This window comes from Glycine max, chromosome 19, assembly GCF_000004515.6.
Source record: "Glycine max cultivar Williams 82 chromosome 19, Glycine_max_v4.0, whole genome shotgun sequence".
Lineage (NCBI taxonomy): Eukaryota > Viridiplantae > Streptophyta > Magnoliopsida > Fabales > Fabaceae > Glycine > Glycine max.
The window spans coordinates 34,966,759-34,985,731 of record NC_038255.2 but is presented as its reverse complement, the minus strand read 5'-3'; the positions used below and the strand labels follow the sequence as shown (position 1 = coordinate 34,985,731).

At 31.0% G+C, this 18,973-nt stretch overlaps 1 protein-coding gene and 2 pseudogenes across 3 annotated transcripts; 1 reads left to right on the top strand and 2 right to left on the bottom strand.

Annotated features, from left to right (window-relative positions):
• Positions 1 to 619: 619 nt before the first annotated feature.
• Positions 620 to 3,424, bottom strand: LOC100809834 (probable aldo-keto reductase 1; annotated as a pseudogene).
• A 570-nt stretch (positions 3,425 to 3,994) lies between these two features.
• Positions 3,995 to 6,598, top strand: LOC100780076 (probable aldo-keto reductase 1; annotated as a pseudogene).
• A 5,252-nt stretch (positions 6,599 to 11,850) lies between these two features.
• LOC100809298 (serine/threonine-protein kinase PBS1) lies at positions 11,851 to 18,737 on the bottom strand. Of its 3 annotated transcripts, none has more exons than XM_006604110.4 (6): positions 18,037 to 18,737; positions 14,803 to 14,969; positions 14,496 to 14,685; positions 13,210 to 13,598; positions 12,196 to 12,573; positions 11,851 to 12,116 (listed from the first exon to the last, which is right to left on the bottom strand). In XM_006604110.4, the coding sequence occupies exons 1-5, from the start codon at positions 18,155 to 18,157 to the stop codon at positions 12,196 to 12,198; spliced, it is 1,245 nt and encodes a 414-aa protein (XP_006604173.1). In that variant the 5' UTR covers positions 18,158 to 18,737; the 3' UTR covers positions 11,851 to 12,116. The 3 variants fall into 3 exon arrangements, with proteins under 3 accessions (XP_006604173.1, XP_003553966.1, XP_014627677.1); XM_003553918.5 differs by having other exon boundaries at positions 11,851 to 12,111; positions 18,037 to 18,736; XM_014772191.3 differs by having other exon boundaries at positions 11,851 to 12,111; positions 14,803 to 15,065; positions 18,037 to 18,169.
• Positions 18,738 to 18,973: the final 236 nt, after the last annotated feature.

Here is an 18,973-nt window from a genome sequence, read left to right as displayed (position 1 = left end):
AACATTTGTACGAGGAGGAGAGGGCATTCAAAAAGTTAAAAAATAAAAATGTACAGAGAATTATTCCATCAAAACACAAACTCATGGCAGAAATTGTGGATTAGCCTCGACGATGTCCCCCCCCCCCCCCGGGTAAAAATAGAATGGGAGAGAGAGAATGAATGGGACATGAGAGAGAAATAAATTTTTATTTTTTTCAAAAAATAAATAATAAATTATTATAATATTCCTATAATAACATTTTTGAACAAAAGAGTTTGGTGGGTTTTGTGTACCTAAGTTTGGGTGTAAGATGCTAATGTACATTAGAGTTCTGAAAACTTATTAAAGAAAGAAATATTTGAGCGCACATTTGGATACCTTAAACATAAGGAGCAAACCCTCACACGTCTATATATATAACATTATTCATGGTTTTTGTTACACATCGATCGCAAACTTGTACTGCAAACAACAAAACTGAACCAACCAAATATCCATGAGTTAATCACCAAGAGGCCATAATTGACTTGGATTTTATTAAATTTAACTCGCAAATTGAAGTACTAATACTCTATTAAAAATAATTCAAGTCTTACCTCACCTAACAATACAATCATATTAGACTGACAGACAAACTCGCAGTCTAAGATACCCACATATAGGATTTTGCATACAATGAGAAAAACAACAACTAACTTGCTTAAGTCATAACTTAGTGCATTGTCCGATTGAAAATGATTTCGAGTGCTTCAAGTTTAAACCCTCGGATCTTTTGGAGGTGTATTAGCAACGGTCCATGAAAAACTAGCCGATCCATAGTAGTGTCGAGTACCAGCTACTTCATCAATGGGAACTGCCTCAGAAATTTCTCTCAGGTCACTTTCTGTTAATTTCAATGATAATGCACCGATGTTTTGATCTAGGTTCTTAACCTTAGTAGTTCCTATATAGCGGTCCAAACAAATTCAGACAAATAATTAATCAATTATACACTAATGGATAATTACCGACAATTAAGAAGTATGCACAGCTACTAATTATGAGTTTTCACCCAACAATTTAAGCTTTTAGAATGTATAAGAAATTCCATGACCATTTAATCTAAAGATCTTTCTTGTTTCCCATTGGGTACAGTACTAGTTGATTAATTTAAGCTTACAACGTATAAGACAATGTATAAGAAAAGTATATGTTTCTTTTAATCTTTTGTTATTTGAACAATGCACAGGTGAAGTTACAAAAATATGCGGTGCATATAGCTAGTAGCTGTTTGTCCATATTGGGATAAACAAAAGGAAAACATATGTACTCCTGTACTCCATATACAAACTAAGGATTCTAATTAATTGTAGTCAGTTTGTTAAATTAAGATATTTTATCACTTTATATATATATATTGTCACTCACCGGGAATAGGCACAACATCATTGCCTTGGTGGAGCACCCATGCTAGTGCCAACTGGGAAGGAGTGCACTGTTGTTTGGTAGCAAGGCTTTCTATTTTGTCATACAATTTTTGTTCTTGTCCAAGTTCTCAGCTTGGAAGCGTGGATGTGTAATCTGATATGAGAAATAAATATTTATTAAACAACCAGATCCTTCTTTTAGAATTTTCTTTTCTGATATGAACGATTAAACGCATATGTACACATTGCAGCAAATGATCAGAGTTGATCAATATTATTTTATTATTTACTAGTTAAATATTATACCAGGGAGCTAACTGTTGACACAGTTTCCAGAACTCCTTTGCCACCAAAAAAGCCTCGACCAAGAGGGCTATATGGTACAATTCCAATGCCAAGCTCCCTGTATCAATAAAAAGCTTTACCAAAGTAAGTAACGTGCATTTTAATTTAATTTAATTTCTCTTAATTTAACCTCTTTTCACACGTAGCTTGTGATTAAAGTGAGCAGTGGTGATATATATTTTGAGGTTATTTTATTTTAAACATTTCATCGATAACTTTTATTTATTTTTACTTTTTTCTTTCAATCAAATCATATCCTTTATCATACTTATATTTCTTTCTCATTAAATATATACTAGCATTTGGGTGTCAAAATATATATATATTTTTTCCTGATGGAGAATAACTCGAACTTACTTGCAGAGAGGAATTATCTCGTCCTCAATGTCACGAGTCCATAGGGACCACTCCATTTGAACAGCAGTGATGGGATGAACAGCATGTGCTCTCCTTATTGTATCTGGACTAGCTTCAGATAATCCAATATACCTCACTTTTCCCTCTTCCACCAGTTTCTTAAGTTCACCAATCTATATAACATAACAAACTAGTTAATAATAATATATCTACTATCTAGCAAGTGAGATAAGCCAGATAATAATAATTAACATCATACTACTATGATCAAAATCACTGATAGGTTTTTCTAGAGGAAGAAACGCTTAACTGTTTCTTCTATAGGTACAGATAAGTCCACTCTGTGCTGGTAATAGAGATCAATGTATTCAACACCAAGACGTTTCAAGCTGGCTTCACAACATGAGCGAGCGTACTCTGGTGTACCCTTAACAACCATTCCAGAAGAGTCGATCTTTGTAATGCCAAATTTCGTCGCGATTTGGATCTTTCTCTCGGTAGCTGCTTTATAGCCTGCTCAATAGAATCAAAAAATTAATTAATAACCCTCATGAGTAAGCGGTTCCATTGATCCATCACAAAAAAAGAAAAAGAAATGCATTTTCCTAATAGAAACTTTCACTCTTCGGTTTTATGTTCTAATTTGGGTCTGATTGGATAAGCTTATGTAAAAATACTTGTAGCAGAAGAAAATACGGATAAAAAAAATGAAATGAACTTTCTCCTGAGCTAAAATGAATTATTCATTAGCTAATTTATTTATAGACACCTATAAATGCTGGAAAAACTAATTTCATTTCTTCTCTCAAAAATATTTCCAAGGAAATTTATCCAAGTAAGCATGAATTTTGAAAATCCATGGCTAAGGTTATATTTCAAGTGGATATATAAATTTGAATTTTAAGGGTGGAAATGCAAACGAAATCGATCGCGAATTTGTATACCTTTCCGAGCACAATTTCGTTAGCATGTGGCCCATACATATCAGATGTGTCGAAAAAAGTGATTCCTTTGCTGAAAGCATGCTTAATAACAGATATGCCTTCCTCTTCAGGAAGAGGATCATTGTAGGCACCAGTAAGGCCCATGCAACCGTATCCCAACTTTGAAACCTAAAAAAGAAGAAAAAACAAACATGAGAAGATAGAGAACATGCTTGTCAAAATAATTAATGAATTGGAATCATAAAAACGAGAAAAAATAACTGAAGTAACGTACTAAGTAAGCATAAGATAAAACCTAGTATTTTATACCTCAAGGCCTTGAGTTCCGAGTTTCACACGAGGCATTTGCACACTCTGTGCCATTTGATCAGTTCGTTGCAATGCCTTGATGCTGCTAGATATTAGTATTTCATACTGCGTTTGAAGTTATAGGTATATATAGATATAGACAGAGTGAATAACTCTACTATTTGGAGGGGTTAGAATTCTGTTACAGTATATTCAATTTTACTTTTTGGAGAGGTTAGAAAATTCAACTCTTTTGAATTTACTTATCCGATTTTGCTTTTGCCTTTTTAATTTCTTTCCATTCTTTAACCTGATTATTTATAAGTACGTTTAATTGAATGTTTGTAATTTTAATTTTTTAAAAAGTGACATAAATAATTTAATTTTAAATAATTTAAGTTAAAAAATTATTTGTTTCAGAAAATTATTTTTAAATATTTGTTGTTTTTCGTCTCTCACTTCCATTTTGGGGACTGAAAATCTATTATTTTTATTTCCTCAAATTCATTATGTGGACTAAAAATAGTATTATACACATTTGAGGGGTTTAAAAGAATAAATTTTTAATCAAGGATCAAAATCAAGATTACCTCAAATTTAAGAAATTAAAAATATATTTAAATTTAAATAAAATTGCGAGTAATTAACCGAGTGTCCAATTAAGAATATAACATGAGAACTGAACTAACAGATATCGAATTTCTGCTGTAAGTTTCGGATTTAATCCAAATGTGTGAAAAAGTGAACCATTCAATCCATGGAATTTATCCGATTAAACCAATCCAATAAGCACCCTAAGTTCGACGTTGGAGTAACCACATTGAAAACAACCTTTGCCATCAATTCTTGAGCAGTCACCAAATGGGACTTTGCCTCTAAGCCTTCGGGAAATTCTTCCTCCTTAAATCACCAATAAGGATAAAAATATTATGTGATATCGTAAATCTCAAATTGTATTCTATATTTATATTATTTTACAAAAAAATATATTTTATATTATTTATTATATGTAGTTAAAATTCATTTATCATCAAACACATATATCAATTAACGTGGGATTGTTTTAATTTAATCAGATATCTGATTTCGAGTTCTGCAAATAAAATTACTTTAAATATTTAAACTTGGAGTTTTACTATTTATAATGGTTCTATCCTATCCGAATAAAATTACTTCTATTGAAAGATATTTGTAGTTTAGGCAAAAATAAAGTTAGGATCTATTGAAAAAAGACTAAAAATGTCAAATGGACTAGTCAAGCATGACCCGATGAGCCATATGATGAAAATGAACTAGCCTTGCCTATGACCATTGGATTGGCCAAAATTGATCCACTTGTTTTTTATGCTTAAATTATACTAATTATAGAAAAAAAATCAAAAAATAATAATAGACCAAATAGATCCGATAGTGTTTGGAACAAGAATTTACAGTTTTATCTTGACGTATTTGGTCCAATTCTTCCTAGGCCATCATTTTTACAGCTGAATCTGACAAACCCTGGTGAGCCATCAAACCAAGCTAATATCATTAATTGTTCTAGAAAAAAAAATACTTAATATCTCTAAACTTTATTTCTTTAACAAATATTTTTTTTCATTTCTCTTTTAATCCTTAAACATTACTTTCTTTATAAATAAATATCTTAAGGTTTAAATTTTTCCTATTTAATCCTAATTTTTTCACATAAATACCTTAAATTCAATTTCATCTTGATCAATCCTCAGAATTTACCCTTTTCAATAATCTCTTATATTAAATTCGGGTTAATCAACTAACAAAAAAGAAATATAAACTATTTATTTTAAATCTCAATTTTTTTTATAAATCACTTTTTCAAACATTAGAATATATTGTAAATTTAAAATTAACAAATAAAGTTAATAAAGACAATTTTATCGTTTTATAATTTTTTTCCAAATTCATATCTTTATTATATTTTAATATATGATAAAATGAATTGATATAGAAGAAGAAAAAGATTAGCCAAATGATACACATTATTTTAGATATTTCACCATAACTTGATAGAAAGAACTATTTTTAAAAAAGATAATTTTTAAAAATTAATTTGAATGAAATTAAAGTTGGTGTTTATTTATAAAAAAATAGTAATTTTTTAGGATCAATTGAAACAAAAATAAAGTTTATGAAGTCTATATATTTGATAAAATGTATGGTTAATTAGGATAAAATTAAAGTGTTATTTGTGATGAGTGTGTTATTTGCACATATTAATGAACTGCTATTTGTACACATTTTTTTCCTTCTAAGGAAAAATCAACTCCCGGTATTCTATTTTTGTTAAAAAAATGAAACTCGAGAAAATAAGGGGAAAAAAGAAAACAGAAAGCCCAAAGCCGTGTAACTGAACCGAAAACATTAGAATGCTACTCATGCAATACTAATAGTTTGTTTGATTTCCTTGTCAGCTTTAATAACTAGTAATAATTAGTTATTTCTTAACAAACATTAGAGTCTTTCCAATCGAAAACCGAACATAGTTGTTGTGACATATTTTAGTTGAAAGATGAGCTAAATTATAACTCATGATAATTTTCAAAGAGAATCAATCCAAACTGAGACCTTTTTCAACACTGGATTTCTAGACTACTCCAAAGAGTGCCTAGTATTAAAAGTTGAACCAAAATTAAACTTGCACAAAGTCTTATTTATATCACTAACTTGCCTCAATTTTACATAAGATTTTAATCAACTCTCAGGCTCTCAGGGACTTGCCTCGAGATCAAATTCAGATTGCAACAAAGTTTGGGATTGTCAAAATGGAAAATGGTCCTGTTGCGAGGGTAGCCTCCAACGCCTTGGTGTCAGCTACATTGATCTCTATTATCATCACCGTGTTGACACCACTGTACCCATTGAAGACACTGTGAGCGGTGCCATCAAACACTTTTTGTTACTTCTTCATGTGAGCGGTGCCATCAAACTGAGACCTTTTTGCCATCAAACACTTTTTGATATGTTTGTTCAGTTTTCTTTGGATATGGCAGATGGGAGAGCTTAAAAAGCTGGTCCAAGAGGGAAAAATAAGGTACATAGGATTGTGGGAAGCTAGCCTTGACACAATTAGAAGGGCACATGCTGTTTATCCCATTAGTGCTGTGCAAATGGAGTGGTCCCTTTGGACTCGTGAAATTGAGCAAGATATTGTTCCACTTTGCAGGTACTTGTCGAGGGTGTCCATAATGTAAAATGTTGTTTCTTTGGAGAATTTGCTGATTTGTTTTGTGCTTCCCTGTCATAATTGAGTTTACAAGTTTAGATAGGTTAAAGCTCTACCTTACAAGTGGAACTTGTGGATTATCCATGATTTAATAACAAATATGTATAAAGGTTTTAACAACTACTATTTCACCCACAAAAAAGTCAAGATTAGGTTGTCAGTTTTTGTTTTGAAGCGATCACTCTTTTCTGCAATTTCATAAATCAAGTTGGATTGCTCTTATGTATCTTCTAAGAAATCAAACATTTAAGGATATATATATTTTATTTATCGGTCTTGCTAGTAGTTAGCACATTGCTTAAAAAATTAAAATAATAAAGTATTTGTTGTGAATATCATCATAATAAAAGTATTTCATAAGTATTTATTGTCACCATTTAATAGTGAATTGTTTTTGTCGGTGAATTAACATTTCTGGAACCTCTCATGTATTGCAGGAACAACTAAGATAAAAAAATCTTGAGAGTAATGTCGGTTCATTTGAAGTGAAACTCAACAAAGATGATTTAAAGGAGATTACATATTTAAAGGAGATTACATATGCCATAACTGTGGGGAATAAATTTGTATGCTCACGATCCAAGTCATTATATAATTAATTCTAATTTTAATAATAAAGTATTATTTTATTTTTATTGTCATATTTTATTATTTGATTAAATGGTCTATTTGATAATGTCCTTGATTAAAATTAAAGACTTGTTATTATAATAGAGATTATGATAATGAGAAACAAATTTGTTTTAATTTTAATCTAAACCATTCTTGATCATAGGATTATTGTAAATAAGATATCAATAATCGAGATAGATTAATATATATGTGATAGTATTTATTGGATAAATATTAATAGATCTCATTTATTAATTTGCATATATAGATGAGTCATATGTTGATGTAATCATTGAACTGACTCAATTGAAATTTTCTAATGGTTAAAATTTATCATAAAAAGCCAATAGAAAATTCTCAAGAAGAGGTATAATAACTTTCTTTGACCTGAGATTATCATAGTAATTAACAGTTATTTGTTGTATTTTGATTCCGGACACCTAATACTTTAGAGCACTTGTTCAATGGATATTGAATATAATTAAATACCTATAGAATTAATGATTAATCAAGAAGAAATCTATCAATTCTTGGTAATGAGTTTGAGCTCTATAAATAAAATTATATCATGGTCAGGAAAATTAAATGAAAGAAGAAATGAGTTCCTTAAGTCATTATGAGTTAACTCAAAAGGGTTTGACAGTAATACCATACTCTAGAATTAACCCAAAGCTGTAAAGATGGAAGAAATTATTACACTACTCTTCTAATGGTTCTTGAAAGTAAAATGCTACTTCATGCTATCTGGACGTTAAGGAGTGTTGCTAGATGCCTACCTTGATTAGTATATTAATTTGATTAATATATTACCGGCTTAGTATTGAACCTACGAAGTCACACACAAACAAGTGTTCTAATCTCTGTTAAAGAAATTATTTTAATATTTGATGATTAATTAAATTAGAGAATTTAATATGATCAAATGATTAATTGATTTCAAAAAGGTGGAATATTATTATATTTTTGCTAGTACTAAAAATATAAATAATATGAAAGATTTGGTGGAAGGAGAGAAACAAACATGTATGATTTTGTATTTGGAAGTTGGGTTGAAAATGCGGCTAGATACAAGTTTGACTTAGTCAATTATTATTTCAATTTTAATTACAAATGGTTAACAATAAAAGATAACAAAAAATAATATAGCTTCAAAAAGGATAGTATCAATAATCATTTTGATTTGATCAGAATTTTGATATCCTTAGCGTGCTATAAATAGAGCCTTAGGCTGCATGTTGAAATGATCCCAAAATCACTTCTCTATTTTTATTTTTTTCACTTGTCAAAGTTGTTAACGAATAGAGGTCAATCTCGGTGTGGATACATATAGAGTCTTCACACTGTTGAAGAATTTTTATGTTTCAAGAACTCATCAATAGATATATTTTTTATAATTTAAATACAAAATAAATTCATTTTATTTTGGAATGTGTATTTTTGAATACCTTTTATCTTAAAGTAGCAATATCGAGGTGGGCAGGAGATCGGACCACTGATGCATTTGTTAGATGTTCATGGAAGTTTGCTAATACTCCACCAAAAGCATACCTAGATATACCAGTTATGCACCTTTGATCTCAGATCATTCTTTTCATCAAGTTTCCTGTCTCCTGCATGCTCCAAAATTTAATCGCATCTCAATAAAACTAATTGCAATTGGTCCTATACGGACAACTCACAAAACTTATGTTGTATGCTTAATTATGCACAATTTATTAAATTATGAGACAGAGAGAGACTGATCTAAAGCCAAGATATCCATCGATCGTTGTGCCGAATCATGGTTCCCATGAATGTTTTACTGATTATTTTTAAGAGATCAATGCTTTAACTTTGAAATTTTTTCATCAATTTTTATTCCTTTAACTTTTAGTTAATCCTAATTTTTCCTTAATTTTTTTCATCATTACTTTCAATCCCTTGAAAATATTAAAATTAAAGATGAAAAAAGTTAAAGGACTAAAAATAAGAATGAAATAAAGTTAGAGAAACTAAAAATAAACTTACAAAATTTAGGAACTAAAATAATAACTCTTACAAAATTTAGAGACTAAAAAGATAGTTTATCTAATTATTTTTTGACAATTCCAATTGTTGAAATCACACTTTCAATAATTGTTTAATATCACACTTCCAATTCCATTCTTTATCTATTTTAAATGCTAATATTATTAATTTCAATTTACATTATATTTTAATTATTTTAATTCTTAAATTTAAATTTTATTTAATTAAAATGTATTATATGTTTATTTATTATTTAAAAATTTTTATTTAAAAATATTAACTTAAAATTAAGATAAATAAAAAAATATAAAAATTTATAAATATTGTGGGGTTCATTTGAATTTTTTTAATAAGTTTCTTGGTTGGAGTAAAAAAATTAATTGAATTTTAAAATATAAAATGTGATGTGACATTATAAAGAAATGTGAAATACTATTAAAAAAATAGAAGATAAATTTTGATGAGTTTGTTGGTTCGAAATGCTCTTAGGTTAAGGTAGATTGATTCAAAGGTTGAAATTTAAGTTTATTTATATCCTCTTATCACCCGATTATTGTGTGAGCATAATATCTTTCAATTTATTAGTTAAATAATTATATATTTCACTTAGAACATCTACAATGATAGCTGCTTAATAGGTTGTTTGTAAAAAAAATATTATTCTCCATATGATTTTGAGTTACTTAAAATTGAAGAGGTTGTTTATATAAGCAACTACTCTCATGAGTTGTTTAACATTTTCATTAAATATTAGAGAGAAAGAAGAAATATTTAAGATTAATAGAAACTTCCATTGAAGAAAAAAAATAAATGAGTTGCTTATATTAAGATCATTGTGTTATACTTTTGAACTCATATATAAACAAAATAACTAATTTTACAGTAATTAAAAAAAATAAAAAAGTTAGTTAACATAACTTAATTTTTCTAATCTCCAAGTAAAAATTAAGGTTATTTCTAGAATGTTTTTCGTTAAAATTTTTTTTCATAAATAAAAAAAAGTTATTAAAAATAGAATTAAAATAAAATAAATAATATTTTAAAAATAATAATATTAAATATGATAAAATTAATTATATTTACTTATATTTAAATATATCATAAGACAACTATTTTACTTATGTAAGAATTAAGAGGGAGTCCTAGACATTAACGACCCTTAGAAACCGAGAATGGAGTTGACATTCAGTCAACATTGAAAAGTGAGAAATAAATAATAAACACGCACTTAACCATTTGTAACTACACAAACTTAAACATTTGGAGCTACACATAACCATTTGGAACCTACGAGTATCGCTTAGCATTACATTCACAATATACTAACATAAAAAAAATTAGTTTCTTTTCCAAATATACTAAGCCTTCTAATGACTAAATTATTAGAATTGAGAGAGAAAAAGAATAAAAAAGAAAAGAAAAGTATATTTGTTACTAATTCCACCCACTCATTTTAAAATTTTCCGGACATTTCTCTAAAACCAAAAAAATGAATCCCTTCACATTCACATTCACGGCATTTATCACATACCAAACACGGGTAAACAATTGTTTGGCTTCTAAAAATCACGCCTCTTCTCAGCCATGATTTCTGATCACAAGGAACTGCTGTATTACTCTCCCACCAATTTTTGTGCGTGCTTCAAATTGGAGAAAGTGAAAAAATTGCATTGTTTTATCTTTAGTCTTAACACTTTACCCACCTTAAAGGATGTATTAAAATATTTTCATTAATGAATATTAATATTTCATGGTGACTTAAGGAGCTTCAATGTTTATTTTTCCAACTTTAATTTATAAATGAGTAAAATTTACAAACTATTTACATTTATAACTATTTTATTTGATCTGTATGTTTTTTACTTGCCACACTTTCAAGACATATATCTCCCAAATAGAAGCAAAAGCCAATTTGCTCGAACTCATACCACAAACACAAAATTGACACGTTGCTTTATGGTATGTATACTTGCCCGATCTTAACTTGTATTGTAGAGCTCTTTCTGCAACCCAAACATTAATGAGAACAAAATCCAATAATAAAACATAAAATCTTATAATAATTATAAAAAATTATAATAAAAATAAATTTTATTTTATATTTATTTTAAAATAATTAAAAATATTTATTAAGAAATACTAAATGTATCTCAACTAGAGTCATTAAACACTTGTTAACGGGATGATAATATTGCTCATTTGAATATAGCATTTTATTTATCTACGAATTGACTAATTTTCATCCAGTTGTCAAGAAGTGGTACGGATGAAAAAGATCACCAAAATTTTAAGTAATACCTGTTATTGCATGTGATAAGATTGAATGAGCGAGCCATGTTTAAAATGCTCACATGTCAACTGTTTAATATATCTAAAGGTTTCTGTAAAGACCATCAAAGAGTTGACAGCAGCAAAGTACGTGTCTGAGATGTCTGCTCTAGAATTGAACCGTAAACATGTCCAATATTCCACTAGAGTCTGCAGCTTCTTGGAATTTAAACCTGAACAGACATGCAGACCTTGCTGGGGATATACTTCAGCTTATATGTCTCATACATTTTACGCAGAAGAAAAATTCAGCAATCCAATCAATTTGCTAGTTATTTTCTGTTAAAAAATTTGTGTTTGCTTCCAGGCTCCAGCAGTTAGAGTTAGAACATAGAAGTAGTAGTAATGTATCATATTTTTCAATGCAGCAAAGCAAGAGCAACCATAAAATCTAAAAACTCATGTCAAAGCATGTAAAGTTGAGCCTCAAATTCACAAGTGCCTAAACGACACTTTTTAAATTTAGCTGGCCAACTAATTTTATTAGCTACATTTAAATCTTGAACACATTATCTTTTGAAGTTTCTTTACTTTCCCTATACCTTTTTAGATACTAGCCACTTCTAATCTGCTTTGAAGGTTTTCTTTCTGGTACCCCCTGCACTTGAAGTATGTTGAATCTTCTTTAGTATCATGATGCATGTAGTAAACAAGAGAATGAACAGAAAGTCAATTTCACTACCTATTTGCTTCCTTCAGGACTACTTTGCTCACTTTGTCGTCTCTGCCTCCATGTCTCACCCCACAGCTTGGCCTCTGCAACAGCTCGCTCTCTTTCTGATTCTTGAGGCAAAATCGCTGGTGTTTCTTTTGGAGAATCTCCACTCTCCATACCTGTTGTGTTGACTGTAATGGATACTTTCGGGGTATATGGTTTGGATGACAAGAATTTGAGAGCTTCCACTATATGACCTGCATTAGGCCGTTGACGTGGCTCTTCACGAAGACACATGGCTGCCAATTCAATGGCATTCGAGAGAGCTGTTCCTGGGTAGCAACCTTTAAGCCGCGGATCTGCAAATCTTGGATAACTCTTTTTGTCTCTAAACATTGGGCGTGCCTACAGACATTTGGAAACCAGAGTTAAAATGGCAGGAAAAACAACCTCGACTTGACTGTATTTGTCAAGCTGCAACAAGGTACTTATGAATATGCATAGCCAACTGAAACCATTATGTATTCTCAAATTATGATTTCTTGAAGAATGATAAGCTTATTAGATTATCTTCTCAAAATTAAGACTGGATAACATTTAGCCCAATTGGATATTTAGTAGAAAGACCATGTAATATTCTGAAACAAGGGTTAGACCACATAAACAGAGCAAGCTATACAATAAAAATCCCTGGAACCCGGATACTTTGTAGCAAACTGGAATTGTAAATATTCATTAATTATAAGAATATTATCATTCCTTTGTTCAACATTAACAGGCCAGCACATTCATAGATTAACAATTGCTAATTTATTATTCAGCCTCTTCCTCTTTCAAGTACATAATGAAAAATTAGAAAAAAAACCAAGAGTAAACATAGCATTCCACTTAGACCGGGGAGGAAATGCACAAGTTGCAGCGAATCTGATATATTTAGGATAGTATGTATGTTACTCAACTGAGAGAAAGAAAAAAAGAGTAATATGTGTGTAATTCTTCATTGTCCAGAAAAGGAACAAAATATAATTAATAGGAATTTACCCATTCTACAAGATGCTTTTCAGGGCCACCATTATCATCATATGCTCTGCGTCCAGTAATTAGTTCCAATAACACAACCCCAAAACTGTAAATGTCAGATCTCATCGTTAATTTTCCACTAGTGGCATATTCAGGGGCACAGTAACCTTGTGTTCCCATGACCCTAGTGGCAACATACGATTGTTCTCCGGTTGGACCAAATTTTGCAAGCCCAAAATCAGAAAGTTTTGGATGGAAACCTTCATCCAATAGTATGTTGGATGATTTCAGATCCCTGTATATAACAGAGGGCTTTGCTTCATGGTGCAGATAATTTAGTCCTTTTGCTGCCCCAAAAGCTATCATCATTCTGGTATTCCAATCGAGTGGTTCTTCATCAGGTGAAACATCTGCAAAAAACCATAAACATTTGCATGCTGTGATACAATGAAAGCAACTTCTTGAAACATATCATGCAAATGATGTATTGTGCTCAATATAATAATCTTAAACTATGAATTGACAAAGCATCTTGACTGTGAGTTACAAAACAAAATTGTAAGATATAGCTGTGTGTGAAGCTTTCAGAATAATGATAGCACAGTGCAAAGGAACAACCAAATAGAGTGCACAAAACAGTGAAATAATCAAATAGGGTGCATTCAGTAGTGCTATTCAAGTTACTTTTCTATTTAACAATTTAAACTTTCTTTTTCCTTTGGTGAGAATAGGTTAAAGAAAAACAAAAAAAAAGAAGAATTGCTAAAATCATATGATTTGTTTATCAAGGATAGGGAGTTGCACCAATTCATTCATGTATCACATGATACAAATCTTGACAAATCATATTGAATCATGCAATTTGAATTTCAAATTGTGAAAAACTAACAACTAAGGTCACAGCTACTTTGGAACAAAGAGGTTGGCTTATGATAGAGATACGGTCTAGATGTACTTTTGGTGAATAAAGAAGCATGCCAAGCATAGAGAAGTCACAGCAGTAGTTAGATTAAGTTATAAAGCATTAACATGTGATACTAAACATGGCTTAGAAATTTGGTTTAGAAATTTGATGATAATTTCTAAATCTTAATGTAGTAGTGAAATTTGGTTTAGAAATTATTATTTTCTACAGATCCTTTATAATTAACTTATGTCAACTTTATGAATTGTATATTATTTCATCCTTTCAGTTAGTGGTAAACTATACCTTTACAGAATTTCTTTCAATTCATGGGGAGTAACTAAAAAGTAACTAATTGCAATTTGACATTGAAGAAAGTTAAGGTTGTGTTTTAGTATTATACCATGAAGATGAGATTCTAAAGATCCTAAAGCCATGTACTCATACACAAGAAGACGTTGATCCCCTTCAGCACAGTAACCAATCATATTAACAAGGTTGGAATGGCGTAGAAGGGAAAGCATGAGAACTTCCACCAGAAATTCTTTCTCCCCTTGGACACCAGTAGTATCAAGTCTTTTAACAGCTACAACCTGATAAAGTCCCTTATCTTGTTAAAGGAATTATATTGCAAGCAATAATATAGCATACTGATGAGCATTATAAATAAGAAACAGCACATGCAAAAAAATTCATCCATCAAGTTATACCTGATTTATTTTTCCGATTGTTCCTTTATAAACAGTGCCAAATCCACCTTGCCCAATAAAGGTTTCATCCCTAAAATTTTTTGTTGCTGTTGCAAGCTCTCGGAAGGTAAATATCTGAGCCTTATGAGAACTGTCACTCTCTGTTGGGTTTTCTTCTGGTCCAAGTCCTGTATCAAACCAAGTCATGATAACTTGAGGATGTATACAAGTCAAGTTTGGTGATCTTCAATTGTGATCCCCTCCATGACACAAGCCATAATTGGCTAAAAGGTTGAGCAAAAAGCAATAACAATTAAATGACATTCCACTTTTAAAATTATAACAATAACATTTTTTTAGAAAAAAACAATTTATAAAAAAGAAAGGGAGAACAAAAATTAGGAACGAAATCCTTCTAAAACAAGCCAAAAGTGAAAAAAGAAAAAGAAAACATCTCCAGTATTAGAGACAACATCAGTTCAATGGAGCTTTCTATCCCTCTGCATATATGGTTTGGGAATCACGTCTATATTTATACTTTATTATGTGTTCTAAGTTGATGACATAACCTTCCTTTTTACTATTATCTCAAGCATTCTGGAGTATAACCAACCATCTTTTCTTAGTAGTCAATAGATCAACATAATAAATGGATTCCATCAGTCCAAAGCAAAAGCGAGCAGGGATTGGTGATTATGTGTAGCTTCACTTAAGATTAATTCTCAATTATGGTCTCCATCCCTTTGATTACATTGTCATTTACCCTGTCTAGTATTGTGTTACTGGATTAAAACTGTCAAGAGTGGACAAACTATGGGTAACATTTTTACTGATAGGAAACTCAAAGCATTTGATTTAAAGTTTTGGAGACAACAATAAGGGAAGAATTATGGGAGATGGAAACATTGGAAATCAGTACAAGACTCAAATAAAAAAAATGTTCTATATGTTAATGGACTTAAGCACAATCTTTTGAGCACAAGTCAACTATGTGACAAAGATATGACAGTTTCAAAAAAACCTCTGTCCATTATGATAGTGGAAGATGACTAGGTAAACTCAACATCAACAAAAACCTTTTCCTACCAAGTGTGGTTGGTTAAATGAATAGGTAAATTAAGCAACCAAAAGAAAAAGGTAATGTTGAAACTGCTGTGAGCATAAAATGATTTACGCTGCTGCTGCAACCAAAGTCCATGGTATTACTTCGTTGCAAAGGTAACTACATGCAATATGATGGAAGATGATTCATATTCTAAATCTATGTAAAAATGTTGAAAACTTGAAATCATTATGATAAGCACCCATGTGCACTTGGGGAATCCTCCCTTAAAAGCTAGTTGTCAAGGGGGAAGAACCAAGCCACTTAACTCTTAAGTACTCCATCGGGCATCCCATACTACTTAATGTAGGACTTAGACCCTCACTAGGTAACCCTTTCCAAGACATTGACAACAAGTTTTTAATAGCAATAGATAAGCACCCAAACACTTGGGGAACCCTCCCTTAAAAGCTAGTTGTCAAGGTAGGAGAACCATGCCACTTAAGTACTATACCGAGCATCCTATACTACTCGATGTAATTTTGACTAATTATATATAATTTGTCCACATATCTAGGTGATGAGTTTTGGAAGCAAAATATTAATTTCTTATAAAAGTGAAAAAGTCCAAGTAATTAGTATTCCCTCTGGATTCATATATAAGTAAAAATAACTAATTTCACACTAATTAAGAAAGTTAGTTGACATCATTTAATTTTCTTAATCTCAAATAAGAAATAATTGCTTATATTTAAGTAATTGAAAAGAAGTAATTGAAAATAGAATTAGCACTAAATGAAGGGTGTTTTAAGAATGATAGTATTAAATAGGACAAAATTAATTAGATTTGCTTATATTTAAGTTCAACATACAAGACTAATTTTTTGCTTATATATGAGTCCAGAGGGAGTACTAAAGACACATATAAATGATGTAAAATCTTGTCTTTAAATTGGAAATTTCTTTTTAAATCTTTGAACATCTAGAATGTAGTCTTGGGTTGAAATTATGCAAAATAGAGCTGCCCTTCAGCTTATAATAAGTATAGCACATATAATTATCTTTGAAAACTTACCATCTCAAAGAATGCAATTAGAGTACAGCAATGATAAAATCAATACACTACTTTGAGAGTTGAAACAAGCCAGTGAGCTCCATGGGAAACAGGGAACCTTCAAGCAATACAGATGACAAATATTTTCCTCCAGAGTTGATAAAAGCATATTATACATACAGTCACATCTATATTCCCTCTTGGAAAAGAAGGAAGGAAATTCTGGTAATGAGGAGAAACAAATATGAGCTCAGAATCACCACGGAAAGTGCATCCATAACAAGTTCCTATGACAATAGGGCCATTGAAAAGTCAATGAAATTCACAAGGAGGACTGTTCCTTTGACAACCATCGATTTTCTAAGTTGCCTTTAAAAACGAGGGAGATCCTTGCAGATTCCTTATCCTACAGGCTATTTAGTTTCAGATGAAGGCGTGAAGCATAAGCTTTCAAAATGTGCAGGAGGTTCTGTGCAACAAAAGCCAGTGTGTATATTCTTTCAACACGGGATAGTTAGCTAGCATAGTCATGACTCCTTTATCAGTTTAACCACACAGGAAAGGGACCACTCAGAATGAATATTAGGCATAGTTTCCAATTACAGTGCAGGGCAGGTTGAACAGTCAGTAATCAGTATGTCAAGACTCATCTTCCCAAAGAGTGCATATCATATGAAGCAGAGACTCACAGGTCAGTGACATTCAGTTTGGAGAGAAGATCATAAAATTTCAACCTCAACAATTTCTTTCAGAATTTAAAATGTAAGAGTAGAGTGAAAAAGAGCAGTAACTCAAAGGAGGAATTTAAGTGGGGTATGAAATTTGAAGAGTCCCCTTGTTTTTTTTTTTTTTAATTGATTTTGGGGGTAAGGTAGTAAGGTAGGTGTGGTGTGTACTTTTAATCTGTATTTCAATTTTCTAATAAGAAATAACACCAATCAATAGTCCAATTCCTTTTTTCTGTCTCTCTAAGCCAAGCACCTTGCAAGAACTATAAGCAAGAATCAGTAGAAAGGTCATCTAAAAACCAAATTGTCCCATATCTTGACTTAAAACCTAAATCCATTAAAAAAAATTAGTATGCAAATTTTTATTTAATTTTTCTTCAGTGATTGAATTTTGAAAAACTAAAAAAAAAAAAAAAGTGAGAGAAGGTAACCTGAAGAAGTTTCAGAGACATCGAGAGATTTGCGATTCTTGTTTTGTTCCTCCTGAGCCTTGACGGTCTTCCCTTTGGTCTTCCAGCTCCACAACCCGAAACAAGGGCAACTACCCATCATCTATCACAGTCACAGCAATTCAGAACCAAAACGCACCGTTTCTCGCGTTCTTATAAGTGCCACCACCAGAGACGGTGGCAACAGAGAGAGAAAAGAAAGAAACAATAAAACGCAAAGGAAGGGTTTTTTTTCTTTGTTTCTTTGAAATTGAATTCCCAGAACAGAGCAGAATATGCCCGTTTGAAAAGAATAACGGTGAATAATGCGTGCGTACACGGATCTCAATTCTCAACAGAATCTGCCCCACTCTCACACATCGCACACACACACACACGTTGGTTCAATTCAATGCCACCTTGCAAAAGTTAAACCATGTAATGCTATGTTGTTGCGGTGGTTTCTTGGCGAAAAAGGAAAAGAATTTGCAGGCAATAATAATAATAATAATAATGTGAGTCTTCTATGGTATGTGTAAATGGGAATTTCGATCGCACCCTGATTTTGATTCCAATGATGTTACGTTTTTATTTTCTTTCCTTGGAAGGGAAATGTGTTTCTTTCTTTCTCTGGGAAGAAGAGAAGAGTTTTCTTTCTTTCCACGATGACGTGCATGCCCTTTTGCTTTCTCGGGTCGTGTACTTTTTTCTCTCCCAATCTGTTCTCTTATGTGCCACATTTGTCTCTCAAGCTGTTGCACTTTGGTGCTGAATTTGAGGTGGCCTATACTTTAAATATTCTTTTAACAACTAATTATAATTATAATTATAAGATATAGTTGATTAATTTATGTTTAAGAAAATAGTTAATTTAATTATTAGTATTAAATTTATTTATAATTAAATTAATATTTTTAAAAATTTATTCTTAACTTTATTA

Bases quoted from the DNA above. Each gene is read 5' to 3' on its own strand.
- LOC100809298 (XM_006604110.4), bottom strand. From the start codon at position 18,157: ATGATGGGTAGTTGCCCTTGTTTCGGGTTGTGGAGCTGGAAGACCAAA. The intron at 13,599-14,495 runs GTATAATACTAA...GGTTTTTTGCAG, and splicing joins TTTAGAATCTCATCTTCATG to ATGTTTCACCTGATGAAGAA. The intron at 12,574-13,209 runs GTAAATTCCTAT...AAATGTCTGTAG, and splicing joins AAAAGCATCTTGTAGAATGG to GCACGCCCAATGTTTAGAGA.